General features: G+C 45.8%; 1 protein-coding gene across 8 annotated transcripts in view; it reads left to right on the top strand.

Moving 5' to 3' along the window:
* Positions 1–12,938, top strand: part of LOC129855819 (protocadherin Fat 1-like) — a 92,551-nt gene that overhangs the window by 37,278 nt on the left and 42,335 nt on the right. For 5 of the 8 annotated variants that reach the window (XR_008759563.1, XR_008759564.1, XM_055923854.1 and 2 more), the window contains exons 5-8: positions 3,406–3,735; positions 5,187–5,403; positions 5,898–5,963; positions 6,835–6,974. Coding sequence is in view for 6 of the 8 variants with exons in the window: in XM_055923854.1 (XP_055779829.1) it covers positions 3,406–3,735; positions 5,187–5,403; positions 5,898–5,963; positions 6,835–6,974 (753 nt within the window). In the remaining 2 variants the exon portion in view is untranslated. The remainder of the gene's footprint in view (positions 1–3,405; positions 3,736–5,186; positions 5,404–5,897; positions 5,964–6,834; positions 6,975–12,938) is intronic. The other 3 variants (XM_055923855.1, XM_055923853.1, XM_055923856.1) reach the window with 2 other exon arrangements.

The following is a 12,938-nucleotide window of genomic DNA, read 5'->3' as shown; positions in this document are numbered from 1 at the left end:
AATACTTTAGATGTGGGTAAATGGTAACAGAGCTAAGGTGACGCCTTTCGTCTCAAATGGCACCCTATTCCCTATGTAGTGCACTTCTTTTGACTAAGACCCATAGGGTGCCTTTTGGGACGAAGACCTTTGCTCCTAGCCTGGCCTCCTAGCAGAGTCTGGCTGGTAACCATAGCGACTTCAGAACATGTGGAGCTAGTGAAGTGGGGGGTGGTCGGGGCTGGCTGACTTTGCAGGCCTTGTTTGCACCAGATGCCGGGAGAGGAGTTGGAGTGGAGTGGCTGGGTGGGGAGGGTTATGATGGGGTGAGGGTTGGTAGGTGGTGGTGTGTGTGTGTGTGTGTGTGTGTGTGTGTGTGTGTGTGTGTGTGTGTGTGTGTGTGTGTGTGTGTGCCACTGGCAGTGGGAGTGGGGGAGGTCTCTGAATGAGAAAACGGCAGGCTCATCTTGGTGAGTGTGTGTCGGCTTCAGCGGCAGGGTGACAAGCCTGAGAACAGGGAGGGAGGGAGGGAGGGAGAGAGAGAGAGAGGAAACAACAATGGAGATATGTTAGGATATGCTCGCCCAGCCCTGAAAGATAGGCAAGTTGAATGTTCTGGTCATAGGCCTATCTATACACCAACTTCACAAGTTTCTATAGTCTCAGCCACTTTCATGATTAATGCCTGTGTGTCTAAGCACTAACATTTCACTAAATCCGACTTGAGAGTTGGCCCCCATTTGACCAGGGGTTTGTCGCAGACGTGCAACAATGCGCTCCAAGTGTAAACATTTAATTACGAAAAGCCCGAGAACCATTGTGACACTGTCTTGACGTTGTTGTGACTGTCTGTCTGACAGACACAGAGACTGTCCTCTGGTAAAGACTTTGTTTTGAAAGAGTAGGATGTGCTGATGAGCAACTGTCTAGCAGGGCTTGGGAAGCGCGCACGCATGTACACTCACATACACCATCTCTCTCTCTCTCACACACACACACACACACACTCTCTCAGAGAGAGCTCTGACAAGGTAAAAATCTGTTGTTCTGCCTCTGAGAAAGGCAGTTAACCCTCCGTGCCCCGTACGTTATTACAGAGTTCAGTTTGTCTTTGTAATTGATGCTCCCGTCTTGTCTCTCCAGTCGCTCGGCATAATTACCATTCAGTGTGCGTCCCAAATGGCACCCTATTCCCTATTTAATGCACTGCTTTTGACCGGAGTCCCAAATGGCCTCCCTATTCCTTATTTAATGCAGTACTTTTGACCAGAGGCCTGTGGGCAACTGGTCGAAAGAAGTGCACTATATCGGGAATAGGATACCATTTGAGATGCACCCACATACAGCAGAGTTCACCTGTTAACGTTAGCCGGGTCCTCGTCTTCAGCTTTTTTCAATCCACTGCTTTGATTTCACAAAGGGAACTGGGAACTGTGGACAAAGAGTGTGTACACAATGGCACTCTATTCCCTGTATAGTGCACTACTTTTGAACAGGACACCTATGGCTCTGGTCAAAAGTAGTGCACTACGTAGATGTAGGGTACCATTTAGGACGCATGTAAAATATAATCAGAAACGGGGCCAAATGAACTCATCTGCTCGTAATGGCAATGTTCATTACAGAATATGAGAATACGGGCCAACGCACTGGCAACACTGCTCCCGAGAGGAGCATGCCGCCTCGAACTCGAATGGTCCTCGTCGTACTATTTCATTAATTTTGTTCGGGCAAATAGCTCGGACTGCCTCGGACCGACTAGGCGCGGGGAAACAAAAACACATTATGCCGCTAATCGTCGCTGCTAGTGCCAAATAGAGTGTGACCACCAACCCCCAAAGTGATTTTGCTGTAGCGCTGAGCAGATGGTTTTAAATGACTATTGTTCAGCTCTCTATTTTATTTCTGACGCTTTGAGATAGATAGACGAACCCCAGTTCAGTTTCCCAGTTACTCATAACATTTAAGTGTTGTGTTTTGTTTGGATCAGCTAAGCTTATGGCTGGCTGAGTACTTTAAGCTGTCTCGGCTGTGCATTTCATTTGAAAGATTAGACATCATTCAGATATTAAGCCATGCCAAATTAACAAAGTGTTAAAACAGCTGAGTGTTCAAACTACCAAGTGTTCAAACTAACTTATGTCCCTCCGGCAAACTGTAGGCTGTAGGGTTTAATTATTATTTTGGAACTATTTTTAAACAATTGTTTCTCCCCTGGCTTTCCAACGTGGTGAACACGTCATGCCACTGGTGTGTTTTTTTGTTGTTGCCTGGTCTCAGAACAGTTTGTGCCACATGACAATTACCATAGGAATTGGCAAGACTTCACAAACTGATTTGGGACCAGGCTGGAGTTTGATACCTAATAGTTCTATCACTGTGAGGAAGAAAACATCCACATAGATAAAAAGCAGTTTTTCCTCCTTGTGCCTGGTTGGATGGTGATACATGTATCAAGTAAACCCATTTAACGGAATATGCAGTTTTTGGAGCACTAAGGAGACATTGCTCACCAAAGAGACGGGGCCTGCTACATCTCCAAAATAACGACGAGTCTCATTCTTCTGCGGCAGAAAAGCAAAGCGAGTGTGGTCTGTGGACCGTCTTGTTGCGCTTGTCTCAGAGAAAAAGGCAAAACTGTGACTTGCCTCTCGCATTCATTCGAATCCATTCACTGTAAAAACGAACGACTGAAAGGGAAAGAAAGAAGGCAAGGGAACAATTCAATTTCAATAAGCGAGCGAGCGAGTGAATAACAGCCTGTTCCCTTCGCATATTGGTTCCCGGAAGCACAGCGTGGGTCTTTGAATAAGATGACTCGCTAATCTCGGAAGGAATTGCTTCAATTTTGGCAGCCAATTTACTTACTGAGAAGCATTTGTGTGTACAGCAATGAAATGAAGAGGTGGGGGGTGGGGGGGGGGGGGGGGGGGGGGGGTGGGAGAAAGCGAGTTTACTTTTTACCTCCGCTCTCTTTGATTAATTCAAGGCCTTTGAATAAGGAACGTCCTCAATCAAACGGCGGAGCTCTGGTCATTAGATATTCAAGAGATGCAGAGCCTACTGCTTACACATATGTGCACCATTATTGCCTGGTCCCCCCTTTCCTCTGCGGTATATGCATTGTTTCGCTTAACTGGTTTCAAACATGGCTTTAATTGGAAATGTTTACGTGACAACTCTTCCCAACGTTACATGGGTAAATGGAACACAACGTCCGTTCAAAATGTGAAATGTGATGACGTTCTACCGTTGACTGTTGGCCTTGACACTTAATTCCCAGAAATCCTTTGAAGCTTTACATTTCCCTCTTTTCCCTCTAATTCCATATTTTCCCCTATTTTTCAATCGGATTAAAGTCACAGTCAACATAATTCCCATTCTCCCATTCTAATTCCATGTTTTTCCCCAACTTTTCCCTAATAGATCACCGTCACGGACCACGGGGTTCCCGCCAAATCCACCACGGTCCGCGTCATCGTCAAAGTCCTGGACGAGAACGACAACCGGCCGCAGTTCCTGGAGAAGATCTACAAGATCAAGCTTCCGGAACGGGAGAAACCAGAAAAGGACCGGGCTCTGAAGCGGGATCCCGTGTACCGGGTGATCGCCTCGGACCGTGACGAGGGGGCCAACTCTGAGATCTCGTATTCCATCGAGGAGGGAGATGAGCACGGGAAGTTCTTCATCGAGCCAAAGACGGGTCTGGTGTCGTCCAAGAAGTTCTCCTCTGCCGGGGAGTATGACATCCTCACCGTGAGTAGCCTAGCGCATTTGGATTCGTAGTTTGTATACTCCAGATTTTTCATGAGGAAATTCCTCCGCATCTTATACTGAACAAAAATATAAACGCTACGTGCAACAATTTCAATGATTTCACTGAGTTAACAGTTCATATAAGGAAATCAGTCAATTTAAATGCATTCATTAGGTCCTAATCTATGGATTTCACATTACTGGGCAGGGGCGCATCCATGGGAGGGCATAGGCCCACCGACTTGGGAGCCAGGCCCACCCACTTGGGAGCCAGGCCAATCCACTGGGGAGTCAGGCCCAGCCAATCAGAATGAGTTTTCCCCCACAAAAGGGCTTTATTACAGACAGTTTCAACAGATGTCCGGGTGGCTGGTCTCAGATGATCTCGCAGGTGATGAAGCCGGATGTGGAGGTCCTGAGCTGACGTGGTTACACGTGGTCTGCGGTTGTGAGGCCCGTTGGACGTACTGCTAAATTCTCTAAAACGACGTTGGAGGCGGCTTATGGTAGAGAATTGAACATTAACTTCTCTGGCAAAAGCTCTGCAGTCAGCATGCAAATTGCTAGCTCCCTCAAAATGTAGACATCTATCTGTGGCGTTGTGTTGTGTGACAAAACTGCACATTTAAGAGTGGCCTTTTATTGTACCCAGCGCAATGTGCATCTGTGTAATGATCATGCTGTTTAGTCAGCTCCTTGATATGCCACACCTGTCAGGTGGATGGACTATCTTGGCAGAATAAAAATGCTTACTAACAGGGATGTAAACAAATGTGTGCACAATATTTGAGAGAAATAAGCTTTTTGGGATCTTTTATTTCAGCTCATGAAACATGGGACCAACACTTTACATGTTGCATTTATATTTTTGTTCTGTAAAGTTGGGGAGAAGTCACTTAGGCTTAGGATTTTATTTTGCTTTTAGGGGAATGTCAACGTACATGCTGAGTTATATGACATCTTAAACTAGAGCCAGTGTTTTAGAGAATTACTGAACAAATCATACTTTTACATTTCCAATGTACATGCCAAATTGCATTTGTTGATAACCTTTTGATGCTTAGGATAGTCACAGTATTTTTACGTCGTAGTACTTTTGGGCCAATGTTGCCTGTGATAGATTTATCTCACTTGACAGAATTAGACACATGACACAATAAGCTCCACCAACACCTGTTTAACGGGGAACGCCATGGTAACAGGTGTTCTGCTCTGTTGTTGTTTTTCCCCATGTGGGCTGGCTGACCGTTCTTTGACCCCTTTGCCTATTTGTCTCTGTCTCTCACTCTATTTCTTGCTATCTCTCTCTCGCCCCCTCCCCCCCTCTCCCTGTGTTTTAATTAAAGTATTTAAATTCATGCTTTTAAGTGCTATCCCCCGGGAGTCCAATGCATCTTGTTGTATAATTGTGTTACCCAAATCAATTCAAATCAATTCATTCCCTCTATCAGATCAAAGCGGTGGACAACGGACGCCCCCAGAAGTTGTCCACCTGCCGGCTGCACATCGAGTGGATCCCCAAGCCGAAGGTGGCGGCTGGCTCGCGCCCCCTGGCCTTCGAGGAGCCCCCCTTCTTCTTCTCGGTGATGGAGAGCGACCCCGTGGCGCACATGGTGGGGGTCATCACCACGGAGACGTCGGACACGCCCGTCTGGTTCGAAATCACAGGTGAAGCCTTGACGAGTGGACGCAGGGGTTTTGTTTTAGGTTGTGTGCGGGCGGGTCTGTGCATACGCGCCAGGGTGTGTTTAAGTTGAGTGCATTCTAGAAGGAGATTCATCTAGTTTTATAGTCAAGGGAAGACATCCCCGGCATAGATTCTTGTAGCATTCTTCTTAGCACTAACCCTAGCAAGTGGATGTGAGTGTGTAGCCTACAAACCCCAAAACTTACAAACCTATATACATGTTTTTTTCTCCTTTCTCACTGTAATAATTGAATCTCTTATGGGGACTTCTTTGCACGATGACTGTTAACATCTCTGCTGCATAAACTCTTCCTGACATTTCCTGAAAGTACTTCTCCCCCTCCCGTCTTCTAACCAACGTTTGACTGACACCTTCTCTCTCTTTTTTCTGTGTTCTCTGCTTCTCTGCTGCTCTTCTTTTCTCCTTTGGGAATGTCTCTCTCTCTCTCTCGCTTACTGGATTTGGTTTGTCCAGAAGGAGACATAGAGGAAGTGTTTTACATCGTTCAGATGGCTTGCGACCTCAACTGTACAGCGGAAGGTAGATCTGCCGTAATGGGATCTCTCTACTGTCATTGGCTGTATTAAGTGACCCTCTCTAATACCATTGGTTGTATTAAGAGGTCGTTGACTGTGATGTCTGTCACGCAGACCCGGGTTCAAATACTATTTGAAATCATTTAAACTACTTTAGCTGTGCTTGTCTGAGCTTGCCTGGCTTAATAGACCAATGGGGTAGTCCCAGCAGTGTAAACCCCGCCCATCTGACACTCCATGCAGGCTAGAGCAAACGCTCAAAGTATTTGAACGATTCCGAATAGTGTTTGAACCCAGTTGTGCTGTCACGTGCCCGTGGTTGAGCTTGTGCATCGTTTCCGTCGTTCTTGTGATCGCGTGACAACAGATTTACATAAACACATATATCGCACATGAACATATGGCTCCATTTTGTGTACGTACCGTATGTATTTCATTCGTGGTGTCTTGTGGAATCTATTGACACTTGCAGCTAACTGTATGTGTTTGATGTATACACATCGTACCACTTGCACATATGGTTCCATAAGGAGACTGGAAAGTTAACATAACCACAGGGAAATGTATTCACATTGTTGATGCATAGTGCAGTACACATGTGCTTCTGTATGTATCAACAATAGGGATTGTGTTGCTTATTATATTGATATAAGCAACAGTACGGATAATATACATATTATTATGCATGGATTACATACAATGGATGTATAAGGGCCTCTAGAATAACACCACAGCCAAACAGAACCGTATGCCACTGTTAGTTTACCTAGCTCCAGTGCTGCACCATCGTTTAAACAGGTGATGATAGCCCCACTCATTTCCTGTCCATTTTAATTGTGCGCCCGCCTAACCCTTCCCTCCATCGTTTCCACCAGGTGGGAACTACGACAGCCGCTTTGACGTGGGCAAGGCCAGTGGGACCCTGATCGTGGCGAGGCCCCTCGACGCCGAGCAAAAATCCAATTATAACCTGACAGTGGAGGCAACGGACGGCACACGATTTGTCAGCACCCAGGTAATTGGAACGTTTGTTGATGGCGGTAGAGTTTGTCACGGATCCAATGAGGTGGGATGATTGACTCTTGTGATGGAAAAGGGAAAAGATTATGGAAACATTCACGGGAACGAGATGTTGGGTTTGCATGAGACGGAGAGTTCCTGTTGCGTGTCCAGAGGTTTGGATGGTTTTGGCTGTACAGATCATTGCGAGGCTTGTCACTACGGACAAAAAGAGGATTTGTTTTTGTGTGTTTTCGGAGGAAAGGATTATGGAAACATTTCTGAAATGAAATGGTAGAGCTAAGTTTGCATGAGGGTTCCCATTGCATTCTGTCGTTTTGGATGCTTGTGTTTTCCACGGCTTTATTCTCGCTTAAATAGTGCATAGTCAATCACAAAAAGGTGATTGACTTGTGTGATCGGAGGGAAAGTAATAGATTCTGGAAACATAAACATGGTTCGCATGAGGAGAGGCTTCATTCTGCGTTCATCCGTCGTTAAGCTTTTGTTGTGATTTCTGCACTCTTGCCAAATTTCAATTGGGACTCAGCTTGCCTGACAGCCAGCCAGACAGACGAGGGGGTAAAGCAAGGATGTGGATCTAGAGTGAGGTCAGAAATTCCGTGCGCCCATCCTTCGCCTGCTTTTGATTAGACTCGCGCGTGGGTCAACACCTCACCGGGCGTACTCCAGGTGCTCGCTTTTCCAAACTTTAACCCTAACGTCACGCCATGTGCTTGGCGGACATTCCATCTTCTCTCTGTCCACATCTACCGTCCCGAATGGAATACTATTCACTGTATAGTGCACTTTATAGGGAACACGGTTCCATTTGGGACACAGGCCAAGAGCGTTCGGAACTCTTTCTTGGCAGATCAGCTCCGGGATTCTTCCATTGTCTCATTCCTGAAGGGCTGAGGAGCGAGGGAGGAAGAAAGAGAGGGCGGGAGGAACGGTGCCTGTCTAGCCAGGCGCTTTTTAAAAAGTGTGCATTCCACAGAGCCATGTCTGCAGTTACACCCCTCCTTCCCCCTCGCTGAACCTGCATGGCTTTTCTATCTGCATCTCTCATGAAAGTGCATTGAGTTCTCCTGACAAGACTGAAGACTGAAGAAAAGTGCAGGTCCACACCACATTATTCTATCCAGAGATGAACATTCTCTTGAGGTTAGAAGCGGACAGAGCTGTAAGGGTTTTTATAAAAATCCGCAATTAGTCACCTCCAACTCATGGCATATTCATAATGATATTGCTATTATGTGATATGTTAAAAGTGAAATTGTTAACATGTTGGCCTTTGTTTCCCATCCATAGTCCACACCGGGTTTCAAGGAGTATTTGTTTACTTTCAAAGTGTTTCATTGTGCCTGCCTGGTGACAGGTTTGCTCTTTTGGGACTATCCTATTCGTTCCGTTGCGCCAGGCAGGCTCAATCAAAGTATTTGAAAGAAAACAAACACTATTTCAACCTAGGTCCCTATCCATATCCATAGTCACTGTCTCAGGCCTATGGAACTCCGGAGAAATTCCAAAGGTTCTGTGCCTCTTCTCAAAAGCATTCAGAGATCCGTTGTGGATGAAGAAAAAAAAAGAAACTCTACTTGTTGTCTCTGCCTGTGAAATAGAGCCTTTTATCATGCGGCTCTCTGCTCCGCCGAGCCCCTGTCAGCCTGCTGGGTCGGGGCGGCGAGGCGGGCGGCGGTGTTTTCCACAGCCCGCCGGCGGAAGCGTTGGCTAAATGGAGGCTTCAGATCCGTCACAGAGCACCCTATTGTCGTGTGGAGAGGGAGAGAGAGACACACACACACAGGCAAATGCGCGCACACTGATACAAATACATACATGCTTGCATATGTGCACACACACACACACACACACACACACACACACACACACACACACACATATACAAATACAGTACCAGTCAAAAGTTTAGACACACCTACTCATTCCAGGGTTTTTCTTTATTTTTACTATTTTCTACATTGTAGAATAATAGTGAAGACATCACAACTATAAAATAACACATATGGAATCATGTGGGATGGCGATGGGATGGCGTATCGCCACAGAATGCTGTGGTTGCCATGCTGGTTAAGTTTGCCCTAAATTCTAAATAAATCACTAACAGCGTCACCAGCAAAGCACCCCCACACCATCACATCTCCTCCTCCATGCTTCACGGTGGGAACCACACATGCGGAGATAATCCGTTCACCTACTCTACGTCTCACAAAGACACGGCGGTTGGAACCAAAAATCTCATTCTGACTCATCAGACCAAAGGACAGATTTCCACTGCTCTAATGTCCTTTGCTCGTATTTCTTGGCCCAAGCAAGTCTCTTCTTCTTATTGGTGTCCTTTAGTAGTGGTTTCTTTGCAGCAATTCGACCACGAAGGCCTGATTCATGCAGTCTCCTTTGAACAGTTGATGTTGAGATGTGTCTGTTACTTGAATTCTGTGAGGCATTTATTTGGGCTGCAATTTCTGAGGCTAGTAACTCTAATGAACGTATCCTCTGCAGCAGAGGTAACTCTGGGTCTTCCTTTCCTGTGGCGGTCCCCTATAGAGCCAGTTTCATCATAGTGCTTGATGGTTTTGGCAACTGCGTTTGAAGAAACTTTCTAAGTTCTTGACATTTTCCGCATTGACTAACCTTGATGTCATAAAGTAATGATGAACTGTCGTTTCTCTTTGCATATTTGAGCTGTTCTTGCCATAATATGGACTTGGTCTTTTACCAAATAGGGCTATCTTCTGTATACCACCTCTACCTTTTCACAACACAACTGATTGGCTCAAATGCATTAAGAAGGAAAGAAATTAATCACAAATTAACTTTTGACAAGGCACACCTGTTAATTGAAATGCATTCCAGGTGACTACCTCATGAAGCTGGTTGAGAGAATGCCAAGAGTGTGCAAAGCTGTCATCAAGGCAAAGGGTGGCTTCTTTTTTGATTTGTTTAACACTTTTTTAGTTACTACATGATTCCATGTGTGTTATTTCATATTTGTGATGTCTTCACTAGTATTCTACAATGTAGAAAATAGTAAAAATAAAGAGAAACCCTTGAATGAGTAGGTGTGTCCAAACTTTTGACTGGTACTGTACATGCTTACATATGCACACACACACACACACACTCCTCATGATCTTCGAGGAAAATTTACTTCAGCAGACACCTCCTCCATTATCTTCTATCCCAGTCCATACAGTGATTTATTAATCAGATTTAGTCAAGTTTAGAAGACACGTCCGTCTTGCCGCAAAACGAGGAAATATCAGGTATCGCTGATTCCCTGATCAGTTATTTCCTCGGCCAGAGAGGGAGTGAGTCTCAAATGGCACCCTATTCCCTATATAGTGCATAGTCCATAGGGCTCTTGTCAAAAGTAGTGCATTTTATAGGAAAAAAGGCCTGCATTTTGGACGTAGTCATGTTTTTGACCAGTGGGACGGCGGTACAAAGGGGGGAAATGACATAACACAATTAGTCACGGCGCTGACAGTGTTCAAAGGCTCGGGGGTGCCCCGTTTTTCAAGTCACCCCTTGTTACCGCGAGGGGTGTGTGAAGGCCTTTGTAGAGCCGAACCCTCTTAGTTAGACATCAGAGGAAATCAGTGGCAGGCCGCTGGTGAGCACACATACAGGGAATATGGGTCGTGGTGGGGGGGGGGTTTGGCCCGCTTTAGGGGTGTCTGTGTGTGGTGTGTGAGGGAGATGGGGAGAGGGGGGGGGGGGGGGGGGGGGGAGAGAGAGAGAGAGCGCATATACTTTGTGTTTGTGTTTTCTGCACATTCTCAACAGAATATGAATCGGGTCAATTGGACGTTCACCCGTTTTCCGTAGTTTCGACAACCTTTCGCTCTCCGCTGGTCATATTAGTAGCAAAAACAAAGTATCTGTGCCCGTCAACACTTTTGCCGCTGTACTCACACACAACAGACAGGTAGTGAGAAGGAAGTGAATCTAGGCCACACTGGACCAACAGAAAAAAAATTATCTGTTTGACAATCTATTATTTGACAAACTGTTTTTCAACCGCAAGCTCTGTTGATTTAAATTATGTAAGATAATCAGGTTTAACCATTTTGTTTAATCTTCAGAAGGGATTTTGAAATACTTCAATATATTGTCCCTCAGGATTTGTCTGCTTTATTACGTTCAATATTCTGTTTCAGCTTTTTAAAGATTGGAGATGAGTCAATGGAGATTACAGAGTAATTGACTTTGTGGATAACCCCCAAATAAGACCTACTTTTGTGAAGTTGCTTGTAAACCGAGGGGAAGAAAAAAACAACAGAACATGCCAAACAACAAATTAAAGATACAAAGGGATGTTTTGGGTACTTTATTTTCTGTGACGGAGGTGTGCTGTTTAGCCTGTGGCCGGGAGTATGCCGTTCGTTTCGTCGAAACGGAACACACACACAAAGTTTCACTTATCTTCTCCTTCAAATCAAAGTCATGTGGTGTCTGCCTCTGCCAGACTAGCTGGCCTATTTTCTTTCCTTCTTCCTCTCTCCTCCCTTCTTCCTCTCTCCAAGGAATGCGTTTGTTTGTTTTCTTGTTTTCTCCCTCTTTCTTTCTCTCTCCCTCTTCTCTCTTTCTGTTTCTATCAGTCTTTCTCGCTCTGTTTCTATCAATCTAGCCATCTCTCAATTCCCCTTCTCTCTCTCCCTCTCTGTTCCCTTCCATATTTGAGGTTCTCAGTCCCACCATGCACCGATCATTATTATTCTTTATTCTGTTGAGGGAGACTAAAGCCTAAACAAGAAACACTGAACCTTTGTTGGCTGTGTTCAGTTTGAATCCTATTTTGAGAAGCATGTAGCTACAGGTTGGACCGTGCCAACATCCCGGACCCAAAAACCTGCCACCTGGCAGGGGGGCATCATAGCCCGCCTCACCTGGACATGGCGCCCGCTGAGGGCGGTGCCGTTCTTCTGCCTCACGTGTACCATGTTGAACGCCGCGCACGGGTCTGCATTAGAGGTCTGTGTGGGGATGTGTGATCTCTCTCTCTCTTTTTTTCCCCTTATCTGGCACCATTTTCCCTTTTTGTCCCTCTCGGAAGTTGCTGGCTGGCTCTCGCTCCCGGTGTTTGTTGTGCGGTTGTGGTTTGACCTAGGCTTATATGCCTGTTCCAGCTGCCTAGCTGACCTGTTCCTAGTTCTTTGACTGGCTAAGTGACACCATAGTGAAGTAAAGTGTTTCTGTGTGGTGTTCTGTTATGTGGGAGTCTGTCTGTCTTTCTGTCCGTCTTCTCTCTAGCTCTCTCTTTCCTGTCTGCCTGCCTATACCTACCTACCAAACGACCTGCCTGTCTCTCTGTTTGCCTGCCTCTCGTTCCAAAGTGGAGCCTCTCTCTCTCTCTCTCTGTGGGGTCAGCTGATCCGAGGCAGGGGCGGAGCAACATTCCATCCTGGGCACCTCATCGGCAGGGAGCGGTGGCAGCCCAGGCAGGCCGCCCCCTTCCATTCCTTTCCCCTGCCTCCTTGCCAGCCCCCCATGCCATCCTCCTGCTCTGCAGTAGTGCTTCAGGCTGTTCTGTCCACAATCTGCCTCAGCTCCCGTTTGTTTTCTTTTTCCATCTTTCTCTCTCTTTCACTTTCCATATTTGTCTTGCATGCTTCTCTCTGTCTGTCTCATTCCTCTCTTTCTCTCTCACTGTTGCTGTCTGTTTTCCCATCTATCGGTTTTCGTTCTCTTGGGAACCATCTGTTCCCCTCTTTCTTCATATTTGAGTTATTTCTTGTTAACAAACTATAGTTTTGGCAAGTCGGTTAGGACATCTACTTTGTGCATGACACAAGTAATTTTTCCAACAATTGTTTACAGACAGATGATTTTACTTATAATTCACTGTATCACAATTCCAGTGGGCGAGAAGTTTACATACACTAAGTTGACTGTGCCTTTAAACAGCTTGGAAGATTCTAGAAAATGATGTAATTTAGAAGCTTCTGATATG

The sequence above is a fragment of the Salvelinus fontinalis genome, chromosome 5 (genome assembly GCF_029448725.1).
Source record: "Salvelinus fontinalis isolate EN_2023a chromosome 5, ASM2944872v1, whole genome shotgun sequence".
In the NCBI taxonomy this organism is placed as follows: domain Eukaryota; kingdom Metazoa; phylum Chordata; class Actinopteri; order Salmoniformes; family Salmonidae; genus Salvelinus; species Salvelinus fontinalis.
Note: the sequence above shows the minus strand (reverse complement) of the source record. Positions and strands in the feature narration are given on the sequence as shown.